Source organism: Micropterus dolomieu, linkage group LG05 (assembly GCF_021292245.1).
Source record: "Micropterus dolomieu isolate WLL.071019.BEF.003 ecotype Adirondacks linkage group LG05, ASM2129224v1, whole genome shotgun sequence".
Lineage (NCBI taxonomy): Eukaryota > Metazoa > Chordata > Actinopteri > Centrarchiformes > Centrarchidae > Micropterus > Micropterus dolomieu.
This window is the reverse complement of record NC_060154.1, coordinates 9,065,709-9,078,296: the sequence shown is the minus strand read 5'-3', so window position 1 is coordinate 9,078,296 and position 12,588 is coordinate 9,065,709. Positions and strand designations below refer to the sequence as shown.

The 12,588-nt window shown below is 40.7% G+C and overlaps 1 protein-coding gene across 1 annotated transcript in view; it reads right to left on the bottom strand.

Moving 5' to 3' along the window:
* hmcn1 (hemicentin 1) overlaps positions 1-12,588 on the bottom strand; it is an 82,066-nt gene that overhangs the window by 58,565 nt on the left and 10,913 nt on the right. The window contains exons 7-11 of the mRNA XM_046049979.1: positions 10,268-10,388; positions 9,863-10,126; positions 9,612-9,756; positions 8,607-8,728; positions 763-1,032 (exon numbers count right to left, since the gene is read on the bottom strand). Of these exons, the coding sequence (XP_045905935.1) occupies positions 763-1,032; positions 8,607-8,728; positions 9,612-9,756; positions 9,863-10,126; positions 10,268-10,388 (922 nt within the window). The remainder of the gene's footprint in view (positions 1-762; positions 1,033-8,606; positions 8,729-9,611; positions 9,757-9,862; positions 10,127-10,267; positions 10,389-12,588) is intronic.

Below are 12,588 nucleotides of genomic sequence, written 5' to 3'. Positions count from 1 at the left end.
TTTGAATTAACTTCTTCTGGGACTGATGCTTGTATAACAAAGTAAATACTGCATGTTCATTTGGACAGATTGGATTATGTAAAACAAAGTTCTTTGCTGCTCTCACCTGCTTTCTTTCAATTCAATATACCTCCTGGACCCGGGTTATTTCAATAATAATTGATAATAATAATAAAATAACCCGCTAATGACGGTGGTTTTAATGGCTGTATTACAATGCCATTTCCAGGCCAGGCTCAGGCCAATGCGCAATGGTGCTGGCCAGATTGCCAGCTATACACTTTTCCATCTGTACAACAAAGTGTTCCTGATTCAATGTCAGTGAAGTATTATGAACAGGACCATGACAGCTGTCCGGAGACGGAAAACTCTACTTTAGCGCTGCCGGAGAGTCAGGCATAAATAATTTTCACACGTCCCATAAAGCATTAGGGTGAATTATAGGGAGCTGGGGAGGGAAGAAGGGTGGGGGAACTTGGGAGACGATCATGTATTTGGGAAGGAGGTTGTGTTTGCCAAGAGTCCTGTTCCCCCACAGTGTAAATCACACAGAAGAAACATTCACATATACCAAATACAAAGACTCAAACACACATGCAAGCACACACACACCATCAACAAAATCCACCCTGCTAGCCCCAGCTTTTGGAACCCAGTGTGTGCTACAACGTATTTACACAGGTAACTTCTTGTCACTTGCCACACATTTCTTACACCACAGAATTATATTAGACACAAGCAGTTATAAAAATTATCCCTCACCTTGCACAGTGAGGTAGATTCGCTCTGCCATCACCCCTCCTTCGTTTATGGCAATGCACTCATACCAGCCAGAGTGATCTGGGGTCACAGAGGACACCTGAAGCGAGAGGTTGGTCAAAACGTCCACCCGTGGGTCCAGACGGGCATCATGACCTCCTCTCAGCCAGGTGAGGTTGAAGTTGACCGTGCTGACGACATGGCAGGTGAGGACAGCATGGGAGCCAGGAGACGCAGTTACATTACCCTCGACTGTGATGGCTGGAGGTGGCTCTGCAGGATGAGGTCATAATGTTGTTGGCAGCTGCCAGGAACTTTACATCATAAAGAAAACTAAACAGGAATTCAGAGCAAGTGGTTACTTTCGTGTGGACACATACGTACAGAGACATGTAGTATTTTCCAGCCATGGAGAACAATGCTGCAGAACATACTGAAATTTAGACGTCTAAAGTAATTTTTTTCCATAAATGTATCTATCCTTGTGCCTCTCATTAAGACCAGTTTAATTTCAGGGTTTGGGAGATGACAGGGACTTAAAAGTAAAATTTTGCTGCACAAATCATGTTTACTTTTCTTTCTTACTTTCTCTTTTATTATGTTAGTCCTGAATACTTTTACCTCTTTAGCCTAAAACTATTACAAATAAACAATGAGAAGGGAACATCAATCTTTAATTGAACAGCTCAAAATTCATGGAGAACATATTTAACTTGAGACAAGGGGTCACTTGTAGACAATGCCTCACTTTAAAGGCTCACAATGCAGAAAGATTTTGAACAATTACTATAGACCATGGGACACTTAAATTCACCTAAGATGATACACTGAACAAAATTATAAACGCAACACTTTTTTTTTGCCCCCATTCATCATGAGCTGAACTCAAAGATCTAAGACTTTCTATATGTACACAAAAGGCCTATTTCGCTCAAATATTGTTCACAAATCTGTCAAAATCTGTCCACCGAAGGTTGAGGTCAAAGGCAACTGGACTTTGTAGAAGAAAAAAAAAACTAGAAGACATTTCGTCCCTCATCCAAGAGACTTCTTCAGTTCTGACTGACTGGTGGGGAAACTCAGCTATTTAACCTCTGTGGGATCGTTAGATAGGATCGTCGATAGTGCTGGTCCGTTAGTGCTCCTGGCTGTGGTAACGACAGTCGTCATGGTCGTTCGAGCCACTTGTCTGAACAACCGTCGTTGGTAACTTCACCTGAGGCCAAGTGGAAATGCTTGTTCAGTTTCCTGGGAAGTGATGAAAGGACAGCATTGTAAGTGGGTGATAAATGGTGGCGTAGACCCCCTCCTCTGTTCAGCAACAGCTTCTCAACCCGGGTGTAAATGGCTTCCTTGACACCTCTTTCAAACCATCCATCTTCTCTGTCGGTAATCCTCAAATGAGTGTCCTTTGTCCTTCAGATGTAAGTAAACTGCTGAGTCTTGACCAGAGGAGTTAGCCCTTCTGTGCTGAGCCATGCGTTTGTGTAGTGGTTGTTTAGTTTCCCCAATGTACAGGTCTGTGCATTCCTCACTGCATTGGGTCGCATACACTAGACTGCTTTTCTTGTGTTTGGGTGCGCAGTCTTTGGGATGTACCAGTACCTGTCTTAGCATGCTCTTGGCACAGCCATGTCTGTAGAATCCTCGGTTGTACTGGAAATAGGTGGTGTTTTAGAGGTCAAATAATTTGCAGATCTGGTCAGGGCTGAGGCTAGTTCTGTTGTCCAGGGTGTTGTCTTGTAGTATTGTAGTAGCCTTTTCCTTACGGATTCTACTGCCTCCATGGTGGGGATGCAGGTGAACAGAGAGGTCACATCATAGGACACCATGGTTTCATCTGGGTCCAGTTTCAGTCCGCGAACTTTGTTAACAAAGTCAATAGAGTTTTGGATGTGGTGGGGCGTGTTACCAACCAAAGGTGCTAAGATGTTAGATATGTATTTGGCAATGTTGTAGGTGACAGAGTTGATGCTGCTGATAATAGGCCTGAGTGGGGCTCCTTCTTTGTGTATTTTGGGTAGTCCATATATGCAAGGAATGGTTTCTCCAGGATACAAATTGTAATACTGTTCCCGGGTGATGGAGTTTTCTTTCTGAAGTTTTTGTAGACATTCTATGGCCTTTTTCTTGTACCCGCTGGTTGGGTCCCGCTTCAGTGTCTCATATGTGATAGTGTCCATTAGTAGTGTGTTGACTTTGTCCTGGTAGTCCACTGTGTTAAGGACTACCGTGCATCTGCCTTTGTCCGCCGGTAAGATGGTGATCCTTGATCCTTGATCCTTGCTCAGAGATGTCACAGCTCTCCTTTCTTGGATAGTGAGGTTGGAAGGGGGGGCCTTCACATTGGAAAGGGCTGCTGATACCTTTAGCCTGAGCTGTTCTGCTTCTGTTTCTGTTAATGTGTTTTTTCCTGCTGATTGCTGATTCTGTAGCTGTGATGAGGTCCACTATAGGTAGTGCAGTTTCATTGTATTGGGGGTGTCCAGGGTTGTTGAACACATCTCCTTTGCATAGAGCTGATCAGATTGTGGAATGTTGGTCCACTCCTCTTCAATGGCTGTGCGAAGTTGCTGGATATTGGCAGGACCTGAAACACGCTGTCGTATACGCTGATCCAGAACATCCCAAACATGCTCAATGGGTGACATGTCCGGTGAGTATGCTTGCCATGCAAGAACTGGGATGTTTTCAAATTCCAGGAATTGTGTACAGATCCTTCCAACATGGGGATGTGCATTATCATGCTGCAACATGAGGTGATGGTTGTGGATGAATGGCACAAAAATGGCCCTCAGAATCTCATCACTGTATCTCTGTGCATTCAAAATGCCATCAATAAAATGCACCTGTGTTCAATGTCCATAACACATGCTTGTCCGTACCATAACCCCACCGCCTCCATGGGCCACTCGATCCACAACTTTGACATCAGCAAATCGCTCACTCACACAACGCCAAAAAAGCTGTCTGCCATCTGCCCTGTACAGTGAAAACCAGGATTCATCCGTGAAGAGAACACCTCTCCAAAGTGCCAGATGCCATCGAATGTGAGCATTTGCCCACTCAAGTCGCTTACGACGATGAACTGCAGTCAGGTCGAGACCCCGATGAGGACCATGAGCATGCAGATGAGCTTCCCTGAGACGGTTCCTGACAGTTTGTGCAGAATTTCTTTGGTTATGCAAACCGATTGTTGCAGCAGCTGTCCGGGTGGTTGGTCTCAGACGACCTTGGAGGTGAAGATACTGGATGTGGAGGTTCTGGGCTGGTGTGGTTACACAAGGTCTGCGGTTGTGAGGCTGGTTAGATGTACTGCCAAATTCTCTAAAATGCCTTTTGAGACGGCTTATGGTAGAGAAATGAACATTCAATTGCAGGAATGCTCTGGTGGACATTCCTGCAGTCAGCATGGAGCCAGCCAATTGCACGCTCCTTCAAAATTTGCGACATCTATGGGATTGTGCTGTGTAATGGAACAGCACATTTTCGTGTGGCCTTATTGTGGCCAGCCTAAGGCACACCTGTGCAATACCCATGCTGTCTGATCAGCATCTTGACACACCTGTAAGGTGGATGGATTATCTCAGCAAAGGAGAAGTGCTCACTAACACAGATTTTGACAGATTTGTGAACAATATTTGAGAGAAATAGGCCTTTTGTGTTTATAGAGAAAGTCTTAGATCTTTGAGTTCAGCTCATGATGGATGGGGCAAAAACAAAAGTGTTGCCTTTATAATTTTGTTTAGTGTAGTTTTCAATAGAAGGTGAATGTCACATATAACATCTTAAATTAAGAATAATTAGGGGCACTCATCTGATTTTACACGTTAAGTGTATATACTATCATTAGGAGAACTGCTCAGTCTGAGAAAACTATATTTTTATTACTATAATTATCTGTATCATTATTTATTTTCAGTCTGCACCACTACTACTTTTACTGTCTGTAGTTCTGTGTGGATATTATGTTGTATATTTGTGCTCCCCCCTACCCCCTAGCCCTCTCCCTCTCCCTCACGTCTGAGCCATGGTTCTGCTCGAGGTTTCTGTCTCTTAAAAGGAAGTTTTCCTTGCCTGTGTCGCCTAGTGCTTGCTCATGATGGGAATTGTTGGGTCTATATAAATAATATCACGGTCTAGACCTGCTCCACATGAAAAGTGCAATGAGATAACTGTTGTTGTGAATTGGCGCTATATAAATAAAATTAAACTGAAAACATATTGTTTTAGACATTGTATAATGCCTTCTGAAGTATGAGAAATAACCCTGGGTTGGAGACTACCGATTTATAACAGAAACCCTGTGTTACAAACTGGAGATGTTGACTTTGAAAAATGTGGGTGTTTACCAGGCCAAAAGATGCTTCCAGTTGCATTATGGGAAATGTAGGATCCAGTGATCTCTGCTGCTTCAATTTTGACCATTCTTTATTAATCTGTCTCTAATAAACTGACCAACTTTATGACAGTGCAATAGTAAATTGCTAGAGTATCCCTTTAATAAAAAGTGATGAAATAAAATGTTATTGTTCATTTTAGAGACTGTATATACTGTATGTATACCTGGGAGCTGCATCAGCAGTTTAAACAATCCACATTTCATCACCAATGTCAGCATTTTGTTGTCTGTCTAACCCTCTAATGCACTGTTTGGATGTATACACTGTATGTGTTTCTCAGCTTTGTTTAAACGTAATACATGTAGCTTATCTTAGCTATGTGCAAGAGAAGTTTAACTTGAAACACCCCTATTTGAATGATGTTCATCACTGGACTTTTTCCTATCTTATTTCTCTGTCTCTTCCACTATCTCTGTCTTTTCTCTCGTCACCATGTCAAAAACACTCATCTCTTAAACCTCAGTGTGTCTTCAATCATTTCTTTCAGAGCTAAGCAGGGAAAAGGGAAAGGAGAGATAATGGGAAGGAAAGACAAGATGAGGGTGAGGAGAGGTACCAGAGGGTTTGGCTCTGATAGAAGGAGGGTGATGGGGATTTCAGCACAGATCAGGGATCAGGGATTAGGATGACAAAAATTTGGCAGCATAGTGGGTGTTTGTGTTTCTGTGTGTACAAGTTTAAAATGCAGAGGACTGCCATCCTGTTAAGAATATCACTGGCCAAGTAACAAAGTTTGAAGTTGTGGCTGAGGAGGATTACTTTCACCTCATTTTATAGACATCATAAGAGGTAAAAGTCGGACACACAAAGTCCAGCTGCACCTTTGGACTGTGAACATTGTGGGTGAGTTACAATAATGAGCTACACTCATACATTACCAGATCCCTGCCTGACTCCCTTTATCCTTCTGTTTCACAAAGTGTCTTTCAACTACCTCTCACTCTCTTTTTCTCTTCACTCTACCTTCTTACTTTCTGACTAGCATTCATTATGTTGATGAGGCTCCAGTGAATTTCCCAAAGCAGGACGTTTTTTGGAAAGCAAAATTTCGAGACCATTACTGAGTGCACTGGAAGTCATGTGGTGTCAGCTCTGGTGTATCATAATGGAAAGGGATCAGACTGAAAAATAAATGCACTACAGAGGATTGTGGAATAGGCAAAAATAAATTTTTGTTTTGGCTCAATGACTTAAGGTATAAATCATTATATGATCCCACTAGTTGTGTCTGTGTTCAAAGCTTTGACATCATCATGATCACAAAATCATCATCACAGTAATGTTAGATTATGAATTGATCTGTTTTGCATTAATTATTGTGGTGACAAGTGAGTATTTGTGTTTAAGCTCTGCTGTTCTAGTGAAACTGTACACCTGAGTAACCGTAAAGCCACCTAAACTATCACCATACAGTTTTTTCTTGGTGCACAGTGTGTTCTCATCTTACATCATATTTACAGTCCATTGCTTTACAAATCGGGCACACAAACCATACCATAAACCCCATGACATGATCACTGTAAGGCATGGATTACAATGTCAAGTTAAGAGTCGAATTTTCCATAAACTTACATTAATTTTGACGTCATGCAGTAGCTCTGCATGGGATCCACACAAACAGACCACAAACCTATAAGGTTCAACCCACATCGACTGGTGCTTGGATTTCAACCACATGTCCATAAGTAGTGTAAGTGTATGTAAACCTATTGAGCATGACATAAACTTAATTTTGCTGCACCATTTTCCTTGAGGTATTTTGTGTATTATACGGTATGTGTGTGTCCTTTAAGTGTGATTTTCCAAACATGACGTCCATTGCATTAATTAATTTAGCTGATGCTTTTATCCAAAGCAACTTACAATTGCTATATATGTCAGAGGTCGCATGCTTCCGGAGCAACTAGGGGTTAAGTGTCTTGCTCAAGGTGAATGTGTCACAGTGGGGGATTGAACCCGGGTCCCGGCTAATATAATGTCAACACGTTTTTCCATAGCAAGTTTCAAGCAATAGAAGGTAGAAATACATGAAAGAATATGAAATCTTCTATACAGTATTGGTAATAGTTTATTTCTTTAAAAAAAGGGTCTATGGGGAAATATCAGGAATACCCCTTTTTGTCTCAGCCGCCTGGAGGGGCGTGTTGGTGTCTGTGTTTGACTGTCAGCAAGTGCTCTGTAAGATCTGTAAATTGGAAGTACACCACTATGCACGAACACTTGAAGCAAAATTATTTTTTTACAAAATTAAATAATGTGTTTCTGTTAGTAGGAGTCACTTAAATGTCTAAATATTTCTTCGCCCACATGTTAAAAATAATTTCTGCACTTTTCTGACTGTTGTTATACTCTCTACACTGCACACTGATGCAAAAATTAATAAAAGAATGAATATAAAGACTAAATCGCCAGTTCAGGGAAAGGGGTGGCTTAAATTCATCTGTGTCACAGCAATCCTTTTCAATCTGAGGTCCAGTTTTCTGATCTGGCCTCTGAAATAGTAAAAGGTTTTGATATTTATTTTAAATAAATGAATTGTCAAATTAGGTTAAAAAAATAAAAGTAATAAAAAAATCTTTAGAATAATCAATAAATAATTAGAAAACAATCATTAGATTAATTGTTTAAAAAATAGTCATTAGGTGCAGCCCTAGCAGGTACATGCTATTTAATATACTGTAGCTGAGCAGCTAATTAGCTAGCTAACAGTGCACTTTTTGTTCGGTGGCTCGCTCAACAAGACATCTGTTCATGTTTGTAAGTTAGATAAGAAGGAGACTTTAGCAGGAAAGCTATTGTGGGTTGTTGTTCAAACTCTTGTGTTGTGTTGTGTAGTCAGTGTGACCTTTTGCTCTGCCTACAATAGAACAGCGACATTAGTGTTTTTTGCAAGATCTGATACCGGAACAGTATTCCATCAAATTAATGCAAAACCTTCTTTCTGATTTTTTCTCAAAGGAGAACACAGGACAAAGGATTTACAGAGCAGAAATGTATGTTGTAACACACAAAAAATGCTTTTCATTAATTTCAGTTGCTCATGCAAATAGATCCACTACACACCAATTACCCTTGATGACAGTCTAATGCCTGCCAGCCCCTAAGCATTCATGTCTGACCGACCATCATGGCTCATTCCACATAGTGATGGGGAATAGCTCACCATATGCTGTTTATTAACATAAACTACAGTACTGCAGTCCATTGAAATAATTCAACACTGTTGTCTGTGTAGAGAGTCTTTCTGACATGTTGTAATAGTGTCTTAATACATAATTTGTCTCAACTTAATTCCTAGTGCTTCAGTTTACAGCTTATATGTTATTAATAATATGTTTACTAATGCCATTGTAGGATTTTAATAGAATAATTGCATTACAAGTATATCACCAAATAAGCTGAATAACTATGACATGTTTAATGAGTCTAGGTATGTGTGCTTACCTGATACATCCAGGAAGGTGCGAGCTCTTCCTGTCCCAGCACTGTTGACAGCAATACACTCATAGTAGCCCTCATCCTTCAGAGTTACCTGGGCTATTTCCCATGATGCATTGGCAGACTCACTAGAATGAGAAATGGAAGCACATTTAATACCTCTGACTCGAAAATCTGCTACTAACTCATCACTTGATCTGGTGAAAATCCTTTCTTTAGGCTTTAGTCACACAGGAGCGTAGAAATGGAAACACAGTATGGGAGTTTTAATCTGCTGCTTCTCCAACAGAGTTGGACAAAGGATGGAAAATTTTGATTCATTCTGCTTTTCTTTCTGCCTGGTAGATAGATATCCTTTAGAAGGTATCAGTAGATATCCATGAAATGTGGAACCATTAGTCATTGGCCAAAAGAAAAATTGGTATGGTTTCTCAGCATGTAATGGCTGTATCATATCATCAGCAAAACTTTGTGTGTCTATCCGCTGAGAGAAGACTGGGCAAACCCATCATTGGCCCAATCCAGCAACATAGTGCATCTGTGGAGCTCATTTCTAGGTTAAACATGACTACATGGCAAGTTTTTCCAAAAACCTAAAAATCCATAAAGTCGCCGAACAAAAATAGATCTGACTAACCACATGTTGCTAAAATAATCTTCTGAAACATTTAAAACATGGCTAGGACTTTAACAGATGTATCCCATGTCACAGTTCAGGTACTGTCGAAAAATGTGTTAATCTTCTGGCTTTAAACAGGTTGGAAATGGAACCTGGATAAAGGACCTTATGTGAAAGTACATCATATGGAACTGGCATTGATTATTTGGGAAGTACAACAGAGGAGGGCTCCCTCTTCTGTGCTGAAAGAGTTATTCCTTATCTGAATCGAGGGTCTAAGGAAAGAGGGTGTTGTATGCTATACAGAATGTAAACGCCTTTGAGGAAAATTTGTGATTTGTGATATTGGGCTATATAACAATACCTGAACTGACACACATAGCCCTGCTTACCTGAAGAGTTGGTCCACCCCAAGTCGTCTCCCATCCCTGCTGAAGCGCAGGGTGAAGGGGATCAGGCTCTCTACCTGGCAGCTGACAGCCCCTCTCTGGAGGTAGTAACCATGAGTTTTGGCTGGCATCAGCACCTTAGGGGCATCTAAAAGAAAGCAAAATCAGCAAGTTAAGGTAATCACTCAGTTAATCAACCAAACTACTAAGCAGTCCCTCACCATCTAAATATGGGTGACAACCTGCTTACTGACCAGGTATGATGCTGGAGAAGGAAACGCTGGAGACTCTCTGGAATGTGAAACCATCCAGATCATATCCTGTCACTCGAAGGAAGAAGGCCTCGTTGGGTGGAATGAACTCTGTAATGTTCCAGAGGCCAAATGGCTGGCGCTCAGGATAGTAGCGGATTGGCAAAGTTTTGATCACTTGGCCCGTGATTGACAAAAGCTCTAGCCTGTCAGCCCGAGCAGGGGGCGAAAGCCCAGTGGTGTTCAAAAGGATGTGGGTGGGAATACCTGGAAAGTTGATATAACATATACTGTATACTTTACAGTCCCAAAGATAAAAGATATAAGTGAACACAACAGGTTAAAAAGCAGCTGTGGTGTGGTGTTTTTTTTTTTTTTTTTCCATTTGGTGTGGTTGACCTCACTGACCTTGAACTGGCCTACTGGAGGTATTTTTTAAGTCCAGGGTGGGCTTTCTGGAAAACCCGGCTCGGAAGTCAATGGTGCTGAGACCTGAGATACGAACTGAGTGTCTTCCTTCACTGGAGGTCTGTATCAAGGAAAAGGGGCATGTAGATTTATGGAAATGTATGTCCAGGACTCTGGTTGTATGTCTGATAATGTGACTCAGAAGTACAGGTTAGTACATCCGTTTTTCTCAAGAGCCTCAAGAAACTCAAGAAAACAAAAGAGAGAAGAGTTTTTGCATCAAAGGCCGTACTGAATTGTCTAAATGACAGACACAGCGCTGGGACTATTGTGTAACAGTCTTTTGTATGCCAACCATCCCTGCATGTATAGACAAGCCACTCTAAGTAAGTCAAGGCTTATGTTGAATATCTTACGATGGAGCTTTAGAACATCCACAATTCAGAGATGACCCATTCAGTCTGACATACACACTTTAATAAAACAAACCCAACCACTATAATCAAATCCTTGTTAGTGGTTCACATGGTCTTCATCATGTGGAGGTCTTTTGAAGTTTTGCAAAAGTAGAGACAGAGTAATTACAAAGAAATATAGGTTGGTGAGAGGTGGAAACTCCTCACCTTAGGTAAAACACCTTGGTGGTGTCACAGACATTGACTCACAATGCAGAGAGAGGCATGCACACTTAAACTGTCATTTGCAAATTGCCTGAAATGAAAGATAATGTGTGGATTTTACAATTACTGAGTTCTACCTGACATGAACTTAAATTCCATGTGGAAAGTAAACTACCAAACAGGATAGTGCATTGCATATAGGCAGCCAGACAACAAAGCTGGAGGTTAATCAAGTCAAACAATGAGGTAATAGCAGGACAGAGGGAATCTGGCACAGCCTTAAATGCTACTGCCTGCCATCATAAAAAAACAATACATGCAGTGGTCATCAAACCTGCCCTAATGGCCACCATGAAATTATCCAAGGTCTTTATTTAGTGGTAAATGAGGCTGTAATTTGGGGAGAGGTCCTGTAAAGGTTGTGCTCTTACAAAAAGACAAGAGTCCCTGTCATTAAAGCTACTTGTTACCCAATTTCACACCAAGCCAAACAGATGACCAACACAGTTCTTGTGTGGCTGAGGTAAGATAACTGATACAGATTTGACTGAAGACCTAAAGATGCAGGACACGTGCAAAGAGAAGACCATTTGCTGTTAATGGTGTGATACATTAGACACATTATTGTGAATCATGAAGTTACATTAACATGATTTGAGCATAGGCTTTTCTCAAAACCTTATTAATGCTCAATACTCAATTGTATGAGATTATTTAAAGGTTACATTATTATTTTATGTATTTTGTGTATTACGCAAAGCACCATGAATTGCCTTTCTGTTGGAAATGTGCATCCATCCATCTCAATACTGTATATCAGTGAAGTTGACTTGAACTGTCACTGACATCGGCAATGCTTGTATGGAATAATGTTCACTCTGAATGCAAGTTTGCATCCTGGATTACACAAATGTATTTTATGACTTTATTAATTTGTTATATTGTATTTTTTTACAAAATGTAGGAAAAAAATGATTAGCACTAACCTGCAAAACATGGGCTTAAGCATCAAGCTATTTGTGAGGACAGGATAGAAGGAACTTCAAGATGTTGTGAAAAGAGAAAAACATTGGGTAGTCTTTAGTTTTCTTTCCGTTTGGCAGAAGAAAGATCTTCAATAAATATCACAGTTGCTTCAAGTCCTTTAAAATTACTGTCCTGCTTCTTCTCTGTCAATATTTAATTAAATGCCTTGTTTTTGTTTTGTTCAGCAGGATATTTGGCTGCTGTCTGCACATCAGCACAGAGGAACATAAGAAACCAAGTGAGCAGACTCAGAAAGAGAAAGAGCAGACACAAAGAACATGAGTCGGGCAGGTTCTCTCCTTTGAACTGTTTGCATGCTTTTAAAATCGCAAAATTACAGCCTGTCTAAACTATTATCATGAGCTATAAAATTCAGTATGAAGCTGAAATGCACTCATCAATGCTGAGGTCACTCAGCTGAGATCACTCACCATTAATGTGTCTCACCTGGATGACTCTCCGTAGAGCACATATTTAAACATGTACACACACTACACACACACACAATTATACACATACAATTATTCTAACTTCATGTGACTTTGCCAGCATGGACACTAAGATCACTAGCTTTTGGAGTGTGTTGTTGACCGACACTGTAGTCCCACAAAGCGTAAATGGAGGAGCTCCTTACTACTAATACAGAGTTTCTTGTAAATTAAAGAGCAATCAATC